The sequence below is a fragment of the Typopeltis vanoorti genome, chromosome 24, assembly GCF_054136105.1.
Source record: "Typopeltis vanoorti isolate ZY-2024b chromosome 24, IOZ_Tvanoo_1.0, whole genome shotgun sequence".
NCBI lineage: Eukaryota > Metazoa > Arthropoda > Arachnida > Uropygi > Thelyphonidae > Typopeltis > Typopeltis vanoorti.
In genome coordinates, this window is record NC_143572.1 from 70,928,958 (window position 1) to 70,950,411 (window position 21,454).

Here is a 21,454-nt window from a genome sequence, read left to right on the forward strand (position 1 = left end):
TTTTATTGACATTTACGAACATTCTATTATTTGCCGTCACAGACTTCCGCCGGTTATTTGTCGGTACGTTCAACAAACGGTACATACGTTTTTACAAACGGTACGTACGTTACAAACTCATCACTGCTTGCATTTTAACATGAGTAATCGTATATGTGTACTGCATTTTACTGTGTCTTCCAGATATTTTGTTGTTTGCATATTTTACATTTTGCAAATTTTGAATCTAAATATAAACTGTAAAACTTTCAAATATTGCTATTGCTTTTAACCAAAACTGTAAAATTAAGGATTATTTTACATCCTTTTTAAATACTTAAAGACAGATTTTAATACTTCATAATATAAACACTTTTTAAGACTGCATTATGTAAACTAAAATGAAAACACCAAACATGAAAATACCTGCTGCAAAGTCAAAAAGCATTTGTATCTACTATGAAGAGGAGGCTTTTCCCATTTCATAGCATTTGTTATGATGCATGAAACAAGAATTTTTCTGCTTTAGCTGGCTGAATACTGAATCTTTCTACTGATTCAGCCAAATACCAATGCAAAATTGGATCTTCAGTGCATCTCTACTCGTGATATTTTGCTGACTTAACTATTTTCTTAGATAGTACTTCCATTGTTATAGAGTTTTGAAACCAATTTGTAATAATGTAACTATTAAAAGTAATAATCAAATTTCAGAGACAAAAGTGCAGTATCTCTATAATAAACTTACTTTTCTCCACCTTCCCCATCCCCTGCTTAGGCATTTGAAGTAGATTCCAGCACCAGAGCCAAAGATTTCTGCCAGAACATTGCTCAAAGGCTAAATCTGCGTTCCTCAGAAGGATTCAGTTTATTTGTCAAAATTGCAGATAAAGGTTAGTTGCATTTTACAAACATTAGGCATATATCATAAAAAAAAAATATATATATATATATATATATATATATATATATATATTTTTTTTTTAAAACATAGATTTAATGACTTAAAAAACCGAGATAACTTATAAAGATTTTAATGATAATAATACAACTAGTTTCGACTTATAACAGCCTTCCTCAGGTATTCATAAACGAAAAGAATAGTAATAAACATGGAAGTATCGGAAATTACAGGTAAAAATTGCCACACGTAATTGATACATAAAAAACGTATTTTTTCAAGTTGTTCCAACAGGCGTGCCATTGTTTATTGCAAGTGTGCGTGCAGGCTCACGTGAATGCTAATATTGAATAACTGTAGCATGGCTATCTGGTATGTTATAACTCAAATTGTTGTTTAAATGGACAGGGTTCAGCAGGATTTCCCTTGATTCTATAATTTTTCTCTCAAACTCATCATCACAGCGAAAAATATTTTCTGATCTATCTCAGCAAATGGAGTGGCGTTGTTGATCATCATTAGGATTATTTGAAAAAAGAACATGACTGGATAACGCAGTTGCATGAGATCTTTTGTAAGAGATGTCTCTCTTATGCTCTTCTATACGTTGTTCAATAAATTTGTTAGTTTGTCCAAAATAAGGGATATTGCAATCGCACCATAATTTATATACACATGGATATTTTAGGTTGTGATGAGTAGGCTTTGGATGGCTGGTGGTGAAGAACGTCCTGATATTGTATTTTTTAAGGACTTTAGCTAATTTTTTAGAGACTGTCCATATATATGGAATGGAAATGCTACCTTTAAAATTAATAGTTTCTTTTATTTAAAAGAAATTTAATTTTTTTTATTTTGGCTTTGAGATAGGTATCAATAAGTTGTGGCAGGGGCATTATCTTGAAAGAGGAAAGTCACTAGTGGTGGGCAACGGGGATCTGTTTTGGGATCATTGTATTTAATTTGTATATTAATCATATTAGGATGGGTTCAACTGGTGATATACAACTGTTTCAAGATGATGCAAAACTGGGGAAATTGATAAGGAATCAAGTAAATATTGTGGCCTTATGGAAGGACTTGAATAGATTGTATGAGTGGGTAACAGTATGGAACTGTCAGTTCGACGTTGCAAAGTGTAAGGTTCTGAAATCTGGTAGGCAATAATGATATGCAAAGTATACACCTGACAGGGAAATTTTGGAGGAAGTTGAGGGGATAAGAGATGTTGGAGCGGTAGTGGACAAGGATCTGAAGTTCAGAGGTCACATTGCACAAGTTGTGAAGACATCACATCAGATTATGGCAGTGATGAGAGAACCTTAATATGCAGAAATAAAGAGGATCTGATTCCATTGTAAAGAGTGTCCTAAAATTCATGCAAGATTTAAATTTAGTGCCATTTGTGCAGTAAAGTGTTGCCAACGAGAAAAAAAAGACAGCATGACAGCTGACAGTTCAGGGTTATTAAAAATGGAGTGCTACACGAAAGAACAACGCATTTTCATTGTTGAGCAATATTTTATAAATAATGAAGGTTTGGCAGCTACAGTTCACAATTTTCGTACAAAATATGATCGGAATAGTGATTTAACTTCATCAACTGTGAAAAGATTAATTAAAAAAATTCAAGGAAACTGGATCAATTAGTGATCTTATACACTCAGGAACACTCTCATGAACTGCTTCGATGTTTTCTGTTGAACGACTTGTTGAAGGAGTTCAACAGAAAACATCGAAGCAGTTCATGAGAGTGTTCCTGAGAGTCCAGGAACATCAATTTGGCACCGTGGTCTTGAATTGGACATTTCGAGAAGCTCTCTACAGTGTATTCTCACGAAAGATTTGCATCTTTATGCTTACAAAGTTCAATTGACTCAAGAACTGAAGCCTACTGACCACACACAGCGAAGAGAGTTCGTTAAATGGATTATGGAACAACAACAAGTAGATGCTTATTTTTCTAACAAAATCATCTTCGGCGATGAGGCTCATTTTCATTTTGATGGCTTCATTAATTGACAAAATTGTCGCATTTGGGGTTCAGAAAATCCACGAGTGATTGTTGAGAAACAAATGCATCCACAACGTGTCACTGTTTGGTGCAGATTTTGGGCTGGAGGTATCATTGGTCCATTCTTCTTCAAAGATGCGGCTGGTAAGGCAATAACAGTTAATGGTGCTCGCTACCGCGACATGATAATCCAGTTTTTTTGTGCCTAAATTGCAAGATATGGATGTGGACAACATGTGGTTTCAACAAGATGGTGCCGTATGCCATACAGCCCGAGAAACAATTCAATTACTGCATGAGTCATTTCCTGGTCATGTAATTTCCCGTTTTGGTGATCAGAATTGGCCGCCCACATCATGTGACTTAACGCCGTTGGACTTTTTTCTTTGGAGTTTTTTGAAGTCTAAGGTTTATGCCAACAAGCCCACGACCACCCATGCCTTGAAGGAGGAAATTGAGCGCTGTATCAACGAAATTCAGCCACATTTATGAAAATGGTCATGGAAAATTTCGACAAAAGAGTGCATATGTGCCAGCAAAGCCGTGGAGACCATTTACCCGATATGCTATTCCATGCATAACCCTATACTGTATACTTTATGAATCAATAAGAAATTACAATTTTTAATTAAAAACCTGTGTTTTCTATCTTACTTCTTGCATGAATTTTGGGACACCCTGTATAAGGCCTTGATCAGGCTTCACATGGTTTTTGTGCATAGATTTGGTTCCATGGTTTTCTTGGTGATGACTACACATCACTTGAAAAGAAGCCATTGGACATCCCCCATGGGCAAGGTGCATCATGTAACAAGTCATGTGTTTTTAGTTGGTATAAATTGGAGGAATTTGATGCTCCCAAGTCAGTGCATCTGTGTCTGGATGAAATGGTGGAGAGAAGGGAACTGGAGTTTTTTTTTTCTTTTTTAATATTTAATCTACTTATGAAAGGCCACATGACCTATGGCAGTGTTTCCCAACCTTTTTGATGCCGTGGAATCCCTGTAGCGAATGTTAATTCACCTCAGTCCCCATAAAATCCAAAATGGATATTTTTTATATTTTACATATCATAAAGTTGAAGTAATAAATTGCAATTTTACAACACTAAATGTGACAACATTTATGACAGTGCAGTACTGTTATAAATGGAGATATTCAAAAGGATATGAACATACCAATTAGGCCTAATATTATGAATTTAACACTCACCTAATGTGATGGCTGGTGCTGTTTTTAGACGTCGACTTTCACATGTCAGGATCAAAACTGGATAATTTCAGACGTAGATCTGGCTCCACATTAACTCTGTTCCTGTATTTGTTTTTCATATATACAAGATGTTGTCTCACACGGATATGGAGTGGCAAATGGCAACAGATGTCTTACAGCCCTTTTGGAAATTTCAGGGTAAACAGACTTAGCTTGGAACCAAAACTCCAGTAACGGTAACGAAGGAAACAGCATTTTGAATGTCGAATCACAGGACAGCTCGATAAGTTGTTCTCCTTCGACAGAACGAAGTTCATATTCCGAGTCTAGAAAGAGAGTTTTTGTCCAGTCGTTTTTTTGAGGACAAAGCAGAAAATACAGACATAGTTGAGACACCAATGACTTCATATGTTCAATCATACTTTCAGCAACATCACTAGAAAGGGGTTGTTCACTGAAATCAATGAAATCACTCAGCATATGAAAGGAATCGTATTTTCCTTTCTCGATATGGTTGCATCACAAATTTAACTTCTTGATTGTTGCCTCTATCTTGTTTTGCACAGAAAACATGGTGACAGATGTACCTTGAAGGCTCGAGTTAAGAGTATTCAAGATGTTAAAAATTCTTGGCAGACATTAAAAATGTCTGCCAAGGAATCAAGAGATAAGAGCTATGTGAAATCATTTAAATAGTGTGTTAACTCAAATTTGGAGTTTATGAGGAACAACTTTACTTCATCACAAAATTCAAACAACCATGTCACAACCTTACCCCGGGACAGCCATTGGATTTCTGAGTGCAATAATAAGTGTTCGTGATCACTTCCCATTTCATTACAAAGTGCAGAAAATAACCAGCTGTTAAGAGGATGGGCTTTAATAAAATTGACAATTTTTACTGCCTCGTCTAGAACAGGATTTCATTTTGGAGGGCATACGCCATGTGACTTTCTGGATATATGTGCAACCAAACCTTTATGTATTCCCAACATTGCCTGAGCACCATCTGTGCTGATATCTACACATTTTTCCCATTGAAGTTTATTTGTAGTTATGAAGTCATTGACAACTTTGAAAAGGGCTTCAGCAGTTGTATGAAGAGGTAACGATTCGCAGAACGAAAAATCTCATAAACTTTATTTTCATGTTCATATCACACAAAAGCTAGCAAATTAGCATTATTTGAAATATCGTGGCTTTCATCCAACTGCAATGCAAAATATTCACTATGAAGTAACCATTCTAGCAAAATATCTTTCACGGTTTGAGCCATCTTGTCGATTCTTCTTTTCACAGTATTGTCAGATAACGATATTAGAGACAACCTTGTTGACATGTTTTTCACTAAACAAGTTCTTTGTTATCGCTTTTTTCACAGGCAAAATTAAATCTTTCCCAATTGTATGGGGTTGTCCATTTCTAGTGATCAGAATGGCAAATTTGTAAGTGGCAAGAACAGCCTTTTCATTTTTTGTTCCACACACAATGTCCTTAACTAAATTCTGTGAACCACAAAGTTGCAGTTTTTTATTTTGAAAATATTCTGTTGACTTATTAACTGATTCACCATGTTTTGTTTCAAGGTTGCGTCTCAACTTCGAAGGTTTCATAGATTCATTCGATAACACTTCGCAACAAAGAACACACCGTGGTCTGTCTTCGCTGTCTTTATTCAGAACGGAAAATCCCATTTTTGTTCCACACACAATGTCCTTAACTAAATTCTGTGAACCACAAAGTTGCAGTTTTTTATTTTGAAAATATTCTGTTGATTTATTAACTTATTCACCATGTTTTGTTTCAAGGTTGCGTCTCAACTTCGAAGGTTTCATAGATTCATTCGATAACACTTCGCAACAAAGAACACACCGTAGTCTGTCTTCGCTGCCTTTATTCAGAACGGAAAATCCCATTTGCAAATAGGTTGGACAATATTTGCGTGATTTTTTGAGGGAAGGAACTTTATCTGCACTAGTACTATTTTCGACAACACTAGATCCACTCAGATTATTGTGCTGGCTTGCATTTCAACGATCTACACTTTAACCACCGATCCATATCTAAATAAGATCGTGAACAAATTGAAAATCAGAAGTTTCATTGTGAACTCGATTATTTGACCAAAAGCAGAAAAACTGAATATTAAACCGAGAAAAACACATTTGTATAATATTATAAAATATATAATATTATAAAATTTATTTATAATATAAATTATATTATAATATTATAAATCTCAAAACCAATATAATATTATAAATTATAATTTATTAAATTAAATTAAATTTATAATAATTAATTTAATTTAATTAAATTACAGAGGGTTGGTTATTCACCTCTGCTTTACAAAGGGAAGAAGTAACGGTACCAACATTCATGTTAAATTTTACTTAAACCGTGGGCCTCAAGAGCCAGAGATATACATTGCAAATATCCCAGGTGCGAGCAACACGATAAGATAAAGTTTAGTGAAAATAAACTATCCTGCAGATCCCCTTTGAATTACTCACGGACCACAGGTTGGGAAACACTGACCTATTGCATATTAGTGCCATGTGTGGGCAAGAGGGATAGAAGAAAGGATAATCTGTTCACATTTTGCTTGAACAGCTGGACAGAAGTAGATGGAAAGAAAGAGAAGGCAGTGAAGTTGTTATGTTTCAAGATGGACTGTAAAGGGAATGTTGGATAGCAGTGGCTCTTGTTTAAATGATTTTGGAGGAGAGTGCAGGAATAATAGTGTCCAATTTAGCAGACACTGTGAAAGTATCTGTAAAAGAGGCAAAAAACTGAATATTTGTGAGAGAGGGAGTGAAGTGGGTATGTGAGAGAAGTATCATTAATTAACTGGATTGTCCTCTTCTGGATAGAATTGAGCAATCTTAGTGAGGATTTTGGTGCTCCACCTCAAACATGGGAGCAATATTCTATGGCTGGGTGGATTTGAGCTTTGTATAGAGTTAGCAGTTATGAAGAAGCGTCTTGCGTGAAAAAGTACACCAAGTTTTTTGGTGGCTGCAGAAGCTATAGTTGTAATGTGGCTGTGTCAGGAAAAATCAGAGGTGCATGTCATTCCAAGAAGAGAAATCTGATCATGTTTAGATATCTCAGTATTACTGAAGGCAAGGGAGAAAGATGTGAGCTGTTTCTTTCAAAAGATCAGACAGAACTGAGTTTTGGTGGCATTGAAGTTTACATGGTTGTCCTTGCCCCACTGGGATATAACTAGGAGATCTGAATTCAGGTCCCTGGTCATGGGTAGATCTTGAGGATTCTAATACTTGAGTACTACAAGGTTTGTCGAATGAAAAGGAGGAATGGATCATACTGTCATCAGCAATGCTATGGATAGGATTGGAAGTCAGTGAGAGCAGGTCATTTATATACAAGAGGAAGAGAGTGGGTGAAAGAACAAAACCCTGGGTACTCCTGTATTGGTGGGGAAATCTGAAGAGAGAGGAAACTGTCCACCATGACACATAGTGAGCGATAAGTGAAGTGAGAAAGTTGGCAATCCAGTTGCAGAGTGAGGAAAGCAGACCATAAGATGGCAGTTTGTTAAGTAGGCCCCTGTGCCAAATCTGATCAAATGCCTTTGAAATCTTGAGAAGGGCAACCATGTGAGTTTCTCCAAATTTCTCCATGGCTTGAATCCAGAGGTGGGTTGTGAAAGCAAGAAGATTACCTGTTATGTCTCTAGTTGGCTCAAGAGTTGGTTGTTGCTGACCTTCTCCATAATTTTGAAGAGAACAAAAGTGAGGGCAATTGGACGCTAAGAGGTGATACATGGTCGGAATACTATGGAAGACATGAAAGGGGCCATTCTTGGTGGAGTGGAGGGAGCTTTGCCTGGGTCATCAATGCAGGAATTGGAAGAGAAGAGTGATGCCAGTAAGTGGCCTTGTCTTTAGGTGAGGTAACTACAGTACCACTAGGATGTGAGTGTGGCGGAAACCTAGGTGGGCAGAGGTTGCAATCAATAGCCTTGACAAGGGACCAGAAGGAGCGACTACTATTTGAGCAGGAAATTGCAGCATTTGGCCCTTTCAAAGTCCAACTTCAACTTGTTGATGATTCTTTTGCAACTGTTGCGAGGTGCAATATAGGCAGAGTGGGCAGCTGGAGTTTTGGTCTTGGGCCATTCATGGTAAGCAGAGGTTTTTTCTTTAACATCATTAGCACACTCTTTTGAGAACCAAGGCTTGGATGGTGGCTGAGAATTTGGAGTGGAATAAGAGATGTAAGCCTTCATTCTTGTGAGGATGATTTCTGTTATCTGGTCTGTGTTTCAATTAGAAAATATTGTGAGTAGGCTTATTTAAATAAATTATAATACCAGAATAAACTCACATAAAATATTATTTTTAGTATAATTTTCGCCTAAGTATCAAAGGCATCTTCAGTACATGTAAAAAAGCTAATTGAACAATAACTGACAATTCCAAAATGTACCACCTAAGTAGCTAATGTAAGATAACTAAAAAAGGTCATTAAACTTATTAAAAAATAAATAAAATAAAATAAAAACTAACTAAATAAATAAATAAAATAAAACACACACACACGCACACACACACAAAATTTAATAAAAAAAAAAAATTAAAGTTAGGAAAGGTTACCTGTTTAGAAAAATTATCTTAGATTAGAAAAATCAGCTAATCTTTCCTAACTTTATTTATTTATTTATATATATGTGTGTTGTATTTTATTTAATTATTTATTTATTTTATTTATTTATTTATTTTTTAATAAGTTAAGAAATTTAACGACCTTTTTTAATTATCTTGCACTAGCTACTTAGGTGGCGCCTTTTGGAATTGTCAGTTATTGTTCAATTAGCTTTTTACATGTACTGAAGATGCCTTTGATACTTAGACAAAAATTATACTAGTAAAATAATATTTTATGTGAGTTTATTCCGGTATTATAATTTATTAAATAAGTTATCTGGTCTGAGCAGGTGTTTGGGTCAGAAGAACTAAAGCAGTAGTCGGACCATATGAAGCAGGAATAGAAGTCACAGAGGTCCTCCTAGTTGGTACCCTTGTAGTTCCAAAGGACGTGAGACTGTGAACTGGTGGGTGTAGGTTGTTCTGTGGCAAAATAGACATGTATGAGCTTGTGGCCTGAATTACCAAGAGGAGAACCAACAACACCTGGAAGGGAGATTTGTTAGGAAAAGATCAAGTGTGTTGGCAAGTTGGAAGGGGGGTTGTCAGGTATTGTGGTAGGAAGATTGATGATTTGAGATAGGTCATTGCTGATGTCAAACACCTCAGCATCTCTGCCTGCTTGATCAGTGAAACTGGAGAAGGGAAGCCAATATGAGTTGTGGACATTGAAGTCCCCAAGAAGGATGACTTCACTATTGGGAGAGAGAGAGAGAGAGAGATAATTGAAGACATCAGAGTGGTTGATGGAGTTTTGACAGTAGAGGGAGGATATGAAGAGGGCACATTGATTTGGTATAGAAATTTTTAGCCAAAGCAGATCAAAAACAGTGGAGATTCAAGGGATTTACAGTCTCTGGAATGGTATGTCAGATCTGACGAATGCACAAGTGCCACCCTTGTGGGAGAAAGAGCTGTATAATGCATAGTTTGAGCAGTTGCGATTACCAGTTGGGTTTCTGATAGGAATAGTAGTTTGAAAGGGGCATTGTGATAGGATGCCATGTTGCAGGCTTATCTGTTCGGAAAATTGTTGACAAATTGTGCCACTCCAGGTCAACAATCATTGATATCCATACTTGAGATGGAAGTGCAGGGAGTTAACTGTAAGTTCTACCTGTAATGGGCAACCCACCATACACACCAAACATGATTGTAGGATACTATGAAGGATAATATGTAAAAGCTGCCACTTGTCAGCTGACACATTGAATGTGGGGTTCTGGGCATCAACTGGAACACAAATCTGCACAAAAACATTCAGAACTGAGATTTACAACATGGGTTTTTCCATGGTAGGACTGCAGTATGTAAGCCCCGCATTACCCAAACCAACAATCAGCAACATCTTTGATGGTGCAAACATCAAAGATTATTATTATTATTATTATTACCACGGGCTACTCCAGGAGTCCTTAGACTCATCGAGGGAGGCCCTAAACATCATATTCACACAGCTGTTCAACATTCTCACAGTATCTATCATACCTTGCCTTGAACTCGCTCACTGTCATAGCACCCACAACAGACTCTGGCAGCTTATTCCACTCATTTACCACTCTAAAAGTAAAGAACCCAGCTCTAACACCCCTGCTAACCACGCTCTTGCCCAGCTTCCATGGGTGTCCCCTAGTTCTCCCACCACCAGTCCTGATCTCAAAAATATCATCTGAATTAATCCTATAGAATCCTTTTAGCAATTTGAATGTCTCAATCATATCTCCCCTTTTTCGCCTATCAACTAGTTTCTGCAACCCACAAATCTTCAACCTGTTCTCATATGGTGCATTCCATAGACCTGCTATCATCTTAGTCACTTGCCTCTGGATCCTCTCAACCTCCTCCCCATCAAGAAGGAACCGAGGTGACCAAATCTGGGCACAGTAGTCGAGATGAGGTCTTATCAGGGCTCGGTACAGAGGTACAATAACTTGTTTTTCTCTGCTCGTCAAGGTATTTTTCAACAACCAAGTGAGTTGATGAGCTGATTTAGCTACTTTCGCAATGTGCCCCCTAAACTTCATCTCCCTATCCACCAACACTCCCAAGTCCCTGGCCTCATCAATCTCTTGGAGTACAGTTCCACCAATGTGGTATACTGCTGCTAATCTTTTCACTCCGAAATGCATAACCTTACATTTTGTCACATTAAATTGACATCCATTCTCCTTAGTCCAGAACTCCAATCTATCTAAGTCATCTTGCAAGACTTTGACATCTTCTGCATTCACTATCGCCCTACCCAACTTTGCATCATCAGCGAACAAATGAACTGTCCCACTTAGACCATTCCCTATACCGTTAATGAACAGATTAAACAGCAGTGGTCCAAGAACAGAACCCTGTGGCACACCACTAGTCACAGGCCGTTTTTTGGACTCTACTCCTGAATAAACTACTCTTTGATATCTCTCCATCAACCACCCAGCTATCCATGATGTTGCTGATTTTCCAAGCATCCATGTCCAGTTTGACATGGATGCTTGGAAAACTGTGTTATGGAGCAATGAATCACAGTGCAACCTCTACTGAGCAGATGAGTGGTTGTCAGTGTGGCAGATACCTGGTGAATGCCTCTTACTAGAGTGGGTAAACCCAACTATGAAATTCAGAGGTAGAGGCATGATGATATGGACCTGTTTTTCTTGCTTTGGCCTCAGACCTCTGCTTATGGTGTCTCGAACATTGAACTCTCTGAGTTCAGTGTTCGGGGCACCACACTCAACTATGTTCATGGCACATATCTAAACATTCTGGACAATACCTCCTACTTTGTGGTGTTTCTATGGAACTGACCAATGTCTCTTTCAGCAAGGCAATGCACCATGTCAAAAGGCTGTTTGCTATTTTAACTGCATGGTTTGTGGATATGAATGTCAGCACACTTGACTGGCCTCCACAGAGCTGTGATCTCAACCTTATTTGAACACCTGCAGAATGAACTGGAGCATTGGCTGAGGTCAAGAGATGTATGCCCCAGAACAGTTCAGGAACTCATTACATGCCTACAGGAAGAATAGTTCAAAATTCCCATTGATCTGGTATACACTTGTAAAAGTATGCCCTGTAGGATTGCTGCAGTCATCACAGCGAAAGGCAGCTATATCTTATTAAGGTGGGCTCCATGGCTGATTGTTCCTCACACTATGGTGTCCAATGACTTCTTTCCAAACAGCGCATATTAGAAAGGGTCTGGAGAAGGCTGACTAAGAGGATAGATTAGGATATGCAGTTTACAAAGCCTTGTGAATAGAATGAAAAAAGGAGATATGATTGAAACATTTAAGTTGGTAATGGGTTGTTACCATGTTAATGTGGAAGAAATTTTTCATAGAATTGGAGAAAGGGTAATTTGTTTTAGAATGTCCTTGTCAATTTCACTGTTCAATTCCTTTAAAAGTCATTGAAAGTTGGAAATAGATCCATATTCTTTTTTTCAACAGCCATAGTTCAGTATTGTAACTTTCATAATAATGATAGTAATTTATATTTTTTGTGTTGAAAATATTTACATTTTGACTCAACCACGAAATGTTTCTAAAGCGATCTGCTAATAGAAATGTATCATTGCGTAAGACTATGGCTAGCTCTTCTTGTAATTCAAACAATCTGACGAGAACTCTGCCACGTGACAGTTTAATTTCAGTATGTACCAGCAAAGATGTATGTTGGCTGCCTATATCTTTGCATATAATTTTGAATAATCTTGTTTTTAACAGTTGTGTTTTCACAAAGTTAATAATTTTCACTGCTTCATCTAAAATACATATTAAATATGAAGGGATATTTCAAGCAACAGTGCATGTCTATGAAGAACATATAGAGACTACTTGTACACATTTTAGCAACATTTTTAATTCATGTTACTGCCATTTCACAGGTCCCATCATTGACTTCACACCATCACTATATACATTGACGCATTTCTCCAAACTTATTGGAGGGCACATGTGGTGGGCACAAATGGTTTGAGAGGCAATGTGGCAAGAGATCTGAGATTCATGCTTGAGGTTGTACAAAAGAAACAGAGAGGAAAGATAATGTGTATGTGGCCCAGGTATGATAATGATGAGCTGAGTAGAAGAGCAGTAATAATGTAGCCAGAATGTGTCAGAAGAGAGGATTGGAATACACTGATGCTTGGAGGGCATTTGAGGACAGAAAGAAACTATATACAAGAGACCGCTTGCATTTGAATGAGGAAGGACTTAGGCATCTAGAGAGATTGCTGTTTTGATGAATGAGTAGGTGTGTCAATGCAGGGAAACTAGAATTCCTAGGGTGGATGTTAGCAGGGGTGGCCTCTTGTGGGAATGCTTTGATGTCTTCCCTCTTCCCCAAAGCATTCCTTCTTGTGGGAATGCTTTGGGGAAGAAGGAAGACATCAGGTAATGCTGAGTCCAGTGTAGTCTGGAAGAGATAATGATAGGCATAGAAAGTGACATTTTTATGCTTTATACTAATGCCAGGAATATCCACAATAAAGGAGATGAACTGGTGGCGCTGATAGCATCAGCCTGTCTGAAGATTATTGGAATCTTCAGACAGGCTGATGACAGGCATCATCATCGGCAGGATAGGAAGGGAAAATGCGCTGGTAGAGTACTGCTTATGATAAGTGATGACTTATGTCCTCTAAGAGTGGTGGCTTTGGCAGGCAGTAACACTAATGGTTTGAAAGCATATGGTGTGAGGTAGAGGTGGGAAAGACAGGATATTTAGTGGGGTGTTGCTACAAGCAAAGGAGCACCAGAGGGTGAGGAGCAAGAGACGTTTAGGCAGTTGAGCTTGGCAAGTCAAGAAGAATGATTGTTATGGGAGATTTTAACTACAGCAGTCTAAACTGAGAAGAGGAAAATGCATGTAGTAATAAGGGAATGGAATTTTTAGAATTCTTGAGGGACAAATATCTTAGGCAACATGTAATAGAGGGAACAAGAGGTTCAAGAGTTCTGGATTAGGTCATAGCATCAGAAGAGCTGATTATTATTATTACGTGACACCTCCAGGGAGTCCAAGGACTCATCAAGGGAGGGTACTGCTCTACAACTCTTCATCTCCACCACTCAGTCCACCAACTACAACACACCATCATCATCTATACCAGTCATCTACCGCCCATTACCAACACTAGTATTTTCACTGACTATCACAAAATCCATGCCCACAGCAAGATTCAAACCCACATTGTTTTGGCTGGAGAGCCAATACTCTAACCACTCGACCAACCAGACTGGCCATAACTGAGATGATATCTCTTCTCCCAGTTGGAGAGAGTGACCATGTGGTTTTTACTTAGAAGATGAATAGACATTCAGGAATATTAAAGAGAAGGGAACATATGTGGAATTATAAGGTGGATGATTGTAATAGTCTTAGATATCAATTTGAGGCAATTCCATGGAGGGTGGAATTGGAAGGCCAAGATATCATTAATGTTTGGGAAATTGTGAAGAAATATTTGTTAGCAGCAGTAGTAAGCTGTATTCCATGAGTGAAGAAGAGGACACAATTTGGTGTAAAGTGGATGACAAACAATATCAAACAGGAACTGCAGGTGAAAAAGAGGTTATGGAAGAGATATTAGGAAAGAGATGGAGAGCAGATGCATGAAACATATAAGACTCAGGCCAGGAGAGTGATTGGTATGGTAAGGAAGGTGAAACTGGAATATGAGAAGAGATTGGCAGAAGAAGATATGTACCAAAGAAAATCCTAGGGAATTTTTTAGCAATGTGGCCAGTAGGTAGAGAAATGATTGTGGAAGAATGACATTGTGGGATAAAAATGGGAATAGAGTGACTGATACCGAGGACATAGTGGAGTTGTTCAGCGAACACTTTTTTTTGGAGTATTTCATCCTGGAGAAGCAGGTTTTAATACTACAGGGATAGGGTGCGTTCGAGGTTTAAAGCTGCAAGAAGAGAGTGTGTGTTTCAAATACTGAGTACTCTGGATGTCAGTAAAGCTGTAGGACTGGATTGTATTTTGCCCTGTGTTTTGAGAGAATGTGCTAAAGAACTGACAGCTCCGTTGACCTGGCTTTTCAGTCAAAGTCTGGTTACGAGAAAGGTATCCAAGGAATGGAAGGAAGGTAAGATAATGCCATCGCATCATATTTTAATATAAGCAGACTGGAAATGTCTAATTTTAGGCTAGTTTTTGTTTCATCAGTAGTTAAGATCTTGGAGAAATTGGTGAGGGACGATATTCAACATTGGGCAGATGAGGGTAATGTTATCTGTGAGAGTCAACATGGATTTGTTAAGGGATGCATTTGCTTTAGTAATATGATTGCCTTTTATAATAAATATTTTATAATAAAATAATAAAGTGACAAGAGCGGTTAATGAGGAAAGAGCATATACTGCCATTTTTTTGGATTTGCAAAGATATTTGACAGAGTGCCACATGATAAGCTGATATTTAAGTTGCAGCATATGAGTTTAGATGTCATGTTAGTCAACTGGATTCAGGATTGGCCCTCTGATTGGTATCAGATAGTTGTGTATAGTGGGGCAATATCAAGGTTTAAGGAGGCAGAAGGTTACAAGTGGAGTCTGCCAGGGCTAAGTACTGAGACCTATATTGTTTAACCTTTATATCAATGATATTGTCAGTGGGTTGCAAGGGAGGGAACATTCAGTTGTTTGCAGATGATGTGAAGCTGGGAAAGGTTATTAGTAATACAGCAGATGTGGCAGCTCTGCAAGAGGATTTGAATAAACTTGACAGATGGGCAAATGAATGGGTTTAACGCAGCAAAATGTAAAATCTTGAAGTTTGAGATCCATCGATGGGAGGCTGCATACTCGATTAGAGGAGCTATACTGGGGGAAGTAGAAGAGACAAGAGATCTGGGGTTGATGATTGATAGAAAACTGAAATTCAGGGAGCATATTGCAAAGGTGGTGAAAGTAACCCAGAGGATTGCTGCAATACTGAAAAGGACACTGACCTGCAGAGATAAAAGAGTTATCATTCCGTTGTGTAAGACTCTGATCAGACCACACTTTGACTATTGTTCTCAAATTTGGTCTCCAGGATTTGAAGGGAATAAATTAACTGTGGAAGGGTACAGAGGAGGATAACAAAGATGGTTTTGGGACTGTACAATGTCAGTTACGAGGATCGACTGAGGGAATGTGGACTGCAGAGTTTGGTGGATAGAAGAAGGATAGGTGATATGATCGAGACTTTTAAACTGTTGAGAGATAGTTACAGGGTAGACATTGGGGAGTTCTTTCACTTGGTTGGATGGCAGGAATTAGTGATGACAAGGGGCCCATCCCTGAAAGTTATGAAAGGAAGATGCGAGCAAGAGGGTGAGGAGTGGTTTCTTTGTGTGGAGGGTGGTTGAACCGTGGAACACGAGGATCGACTTAGAGAATGTGGACTATAGAATTTGGTGGATAGAAGAAGTGATATGATTGAGACTTTTAAACTGTTGAGAGGTAATTACAGAGTTGAAACTGGGGAGTTATTTTGCTAGAGTGGAGAGAGCATGAATGTTGAATGAGTTCAAGGAGTGGTATGACAGACTTTGTGTTCTCTAGGAAGGACCTCCCACAATGAGTCTTTTGACTCCATGGAGGCCTGAATCATCATTATCATAATAATAATAATAATAATAATTTGAAGCCTCTATTTTGTCACTGACTCTTATCCCTTCACTAGTAGTGTTGTTTTACCATCCTTCTTTTATGTTTCTGATATTTTAGATTCCAAAACTTTTATTATATGTTGTACATCAATGATACTATTAACTTCTTAGTGTATTCCCTAAATACATTGATATCTCTCATTGTCTCATTACTTATTAATATTACAGTTATTTGACATCACTTTTTTTTTTTTTTTTTTTGTCAGTCCCATCCACTAAAGTTAGTAACCATAGCATGTTTAATACCATGGGCAGACTCATCCAGGTATCCCACTACTCTAGATACCCAAATGTTGAACTTTTGCAACTACTTCAGACTTCTAGTAAGCAGTGGAGGAGAGAGGATCTGATAACAAAGTAAATTAAACTTGACAAGAAATTATATTCTTGTCAAGTTTGCTCATGCAACTTTCTTTGCTTGCATTTGGATAAAGGATTAAACAAGAATGTTATTTCTTGTCAACATAATTTACTTTGTAACCAAGTGAAAGAACTTTCTACTACTGGATAACAAATTGTCTACCACTTGAAAACATTCACAAACATTCATGCCGTACTGTCCATTCAGCCAGCTATATTAGCAATATATCTGTAGTTTAAAGTTTATGTCCAATTACTAAAATCTAGAAAAGATTCAAGTAATTTTTGTAAAGCACTCCCTTAGCTTTTATATTTTATATTTTCATATAAACGGATAAAATAATTTCTGTAAATTAAATATCATGTATTTGTATTGTAGTGATCAGTGTTCCAGAAGGAGACTTTTTCTTTGATTTTGTACGGCATTTGACAGATTGGATTCGTAAAGCAAGGCCTACACGTGATGGTAATATTACATATTATGAAATGGTTACAGAATGTATAGCATTACATATGCCTCAATAAATGTCACTTATATCAAAACAGTTTCCATAAATGAAAACAGTACTAAGAATTATATGTTTTACTAATCTCATATAGCCTGATTTTGAATTATAATTTTTTTCTGTTTTGCAGGGATATTTAAAAAGAAATCTGATATTTTGAATTTCACTGTGTTAGCAAATTTCAGATGTACAGTATAATAATAGGGTTTATTTAGAATGTTTAACAACTTTCCAAATTTATCTTGACATTTCTCATGCAGTAGTATTATGTTTATGTACGTTGCTCAGTTGGTGAAATGCCATCTATTCATCAGAAAGCTATTACTATTACTATTATTACGGGCAACTCCAGGGAGTCATTAGACTCATCGAGGGAGACCCCAAATCATATTCATCACAACTATCTGACATTCATACAGTATCTATCATACCTCGCCTTAAACTCATTCACTGTCACAGCATCCACTACAGACTCAGGGAGCGCATTCCACTCATTCACTACTCTAAAAGTAAAGAACCCAGCTCTAACACCTTTACTAACCACACTTTTGCCCAGTTTCCATGGATGTCCCCTAGTCCTCCCACAACCAGCCCTGTTCTCAAAAATATCTTCTGAATTAATTTTATAGAAACCCTTCAGTAATTTGAATGTCTCAATCATATCTCCCCTCCTCTGCCTATCAACCAATTTTTGCAACCCACAAATCCTCAACCTGTTCTCATACGGTTCATTCCACAGACCTGCTATCATCTTGGTCACTCGCCTCTGGATCCTCTCCACATCCTCCCCATCAAGAAGAAACCTAGGTGACCAAATCTGAGCACAGTAGTCTAGATGGGGTCTTATCAAGGCTCGATAGAGAGGAACAATAACCTGCTTGTCTCTGCTTGTCAACGTATTCTTCAGCAACCAAGTGATTTGATGAGCTGTTTTGGTCACTTTTGCAATGTGTCCCCTAAATTTCAATTCCTTATCCACCAACACTCCCAAATCTCGTGCCTCATCAATTTCCTGGAGCAGGGTTCCACCAATGCAGTAAACTGCCGCCAATCTTTTCACCCCAAAGCTGTCTTCATACTTTGGTATGCAGAGCATGAAGAATTTTCTCTGTGTGTGTGTGTGTGTGTGTGTGTGTGTGTGTGTGTGTGTGTGTGTGTGTGTGTGTGTGTGTGTGTGTGTGTACAAAAATTCCCAGGAAGAAAATTATTACCTTGTGGTTTACTCTGTTTAAGGAAACAATAAGCATTTCAAGTCCTCCATTGAGTCAAAAGATTCATTATGGGAGTGCCACAATCTCACACAAAATGTTCATAAACCTACGTTAAACCCATTCACAATTTCTGTACTCACAGTACAGAAACTGTGAATGAGTTTGTGTGTCTACAAAAAACACTCTTAGGCAACACGTTCCACCAACCACTCACCATGCAAAGAACATGCTCCTCACTCCATTGATTACACCATTCTTATACAGCTTCCTGGGATGGCCTCTTGTTCTATCATTGTCTCCTTCTATGCTATGAAAAATCTCCTCCACATTAATCTGGTAACAATCCCTCACCAGCATATATGTCTCGTCATATCTCTCTTCTTCTGTTCACAAGCCTCTGCAATTTGCATTTCCTCAATCCAACTCTGATTTAGTAAATCTTCTGTAGATCTTCTAAGATATCTTATTATCAACTCTGGTTCTAGCTGCCACTGAAGAGACCTCAATAAAGGTCAAAACCAGTCTGGGTAGTGACCCTTCCCATAATGCATAATATTATACATGCCTGTAAGGATATGTGCTTGGAATTATGGGATACTAAGGAAAGTGATATGAAGTCATTAGCTTCTATATACGAGTTGCCTCAGTCCTGAAAATACTTCAGGTGCAAACTTTGTTTGCTTACACTTGGATAAAGGATTAAACCAAGTATATAATTCTTGGTATCTTTCTAAGCTATCTTAATCTTAGAGGGGATTCAGTGACTTGCACAAGGAAATTATAACCTCGTTACTTTTGCTTGTTAAGGTTCTCCTCATTATTGCCATAATGTGATGTAATCTCGTAATTTTAGCAATGTGACCCCGTGAACTTCAAGTCTTTGCCCACCATCATTCCCAGATCTCTCATCATTTCACACCTCCTTTAATCTTTCACCATTAATGCTATACTTTGCACCCATTTTTGCTTACCAAATTTCACATCCTTCTGTAAGGCCACAGTGTTTTCCCAGCTATATATCTTCAGATAAGCATGCCCCAATATCATAACATACAAGTTAAAAATAATGTATCCAAATCAAACTCCTGTGGCATGCCACTAGTTACTTTCCTCTTTTGGAATACCACACCTTTAACAGAACTTGCTGATGCCTATCTGACAGCCAGTCACTTATACAACTCACTAGTCTCTTATCCAGTCCCATTCATTCCAGTTTAGCTACCAGCCTGTGTGGCAATCCAGCAAAGGCCTTAGAAAAATCCAAGTATACCACTGTATACACATCTCTCCCTTAATGATTATTTTTAATACTTGCCACATATCAGAACTCTGTAGGATTTTTCTTTGCCTGATTGGCTAATTTCTGCTCATAATGTAGTTCTGTCCTTACCAACCAATTCACCTTCCTAGCCTGCTGCTTGTGCTCTTGTGTAACTGATCATTATTATTATCCTTCATCCTCTGCTATCTCCATAAAGCCTTCATTTTCCAGATTACATTATCAATCTCTTCTTTTGTCCATTTTACTCCTACCTAGTTTAGTCTTTCTCCCTTTTGGAATACACTTAGACATTGCTGCTATCAAATATCTCTCAATCAGGGCCCAAGCAGCATCTATCTACTTTTCCCACAAACCCCTCTTTGCTATAGTTCCCATTTTGTCTTCTAAGTTTTTCATAATCCAGCTTTACAGTTCCATCTATATCCTTTCTTCATAGAAGTTTTCATATGCCTCGCTATAACCCAGGTGATTACTTCATGGTCACTTTTGTCAACTGGAAGAAGATTAGACGATCCATTCATAGTCACATCCTCTGATTATATGAGCAGATCGGGAACTCTCAACCTGCATATGCATTCTGTTACATGTTACCAAAGATACATTATCTACCAATAATTGTCCAGACACATCTGTTATTTGAAGTTATGGAACATTCCAGGTTTGTTAATTATGTAAAAACTAGTGTACAGATAGTAGGAAGCAGTATTTCATCATTAGCAATTGAATGCAGGTGGTATGGCAACATGATATGAACTCTGTGACTATGAGAGATGTGTCATCATGGGCTGTCGCATTGGTGGCATGTCCATACATGCCCATTGCTGCTCAACTGGAGCATCCAGAATCAGCAGTTAGCAATGTGATCAACAAATGGAAATGGTGTGGCATTACTAGTGCAGGAAAACACCCAGGATGGCTGCCAAAAATGACTGACAGGGATGGGAGGGTGTTAAACTGGGTGACATGCAAAAACTGACTACAAATGGCACAGACCATCTGTGATGAGTTCCAGAGCTCCATAACACCATGGTGAGCACTAATACTGTACAAAAGAACTTCATTTACTGGGGTTCCATGAAAGAGCAGAGGCACACAAGCTGAACATTACAACAATGAACAATGCAGCTTGTCTGGCCTAGTGCAAAGATCATATGAACTGGCAATTGACCAGTGGAAAATGGTACTTCAGCGATGAATCAAGGTTCACCTGTTACCAGTGTGCTGTCAGGGTGTGGATGCAGTCTGGTGAACACTTGTTACCACAGTGTGTTGTGCCCACAGTAAAGTTTGGTGATGGTAGAGTGGATGTTGGATGCATTCAGCTGGTTTGAGTGGGACCACTGGTCATTGTCCATGGTTCCATGAAGGCAGCTCAGTACCTTGATATTTTGGATAATCAGGTGCTGCCTACACTGTGGAGTTTTTATTGAACGGACCCGTATTACTATGACAACAATGCCCATGCTACAGAGCTGCAGCTGTTATGGAATGATTTGAAGATATGGGTGTTAAACGACTGCTCTCGCCTGCACAGAGTCTTGATCGCTATCCCATCGAACACCTGTGGGATGAATTGGAGTGGCAATTGAGGTCTCCAGGGCATCATATCCTCAATCTGTCGCTGCAGTGCTGCTTTCATGGAGGAATGGAGAC

The 21,454-nt window shown here is 38.1% G+C and overlaps 1 protein-coding gene across 2 annotated transcripts in view; it reads left to right on the forward strand.

Moving 5' to 3' along the window:
• The window catches only part of ck (unconventional myosin-VIIa ck), a 526,896-nt gene that overhangs the window by 442,300 nt on the left and 63,142 nt on the right, over nucleotides 1–21,454 (forward strand). For both annotated transcript variants that reach the window (XM_090413984.1, XM_090413985.1), the window contains exons 39-40: nucleotides 758–872; nucleotides 17,182–17,268. In XM_090413984.1, the coding sequence (XP_090270110.1) occupies nucleotides 758–872; nucleotides 17,182–17,268 (202 nt within the window). The remainder of the gene's footprint in view (nucleotides 1–757; nucleotides 873–17,181; nucleotides 17,269–21,454) is intronic.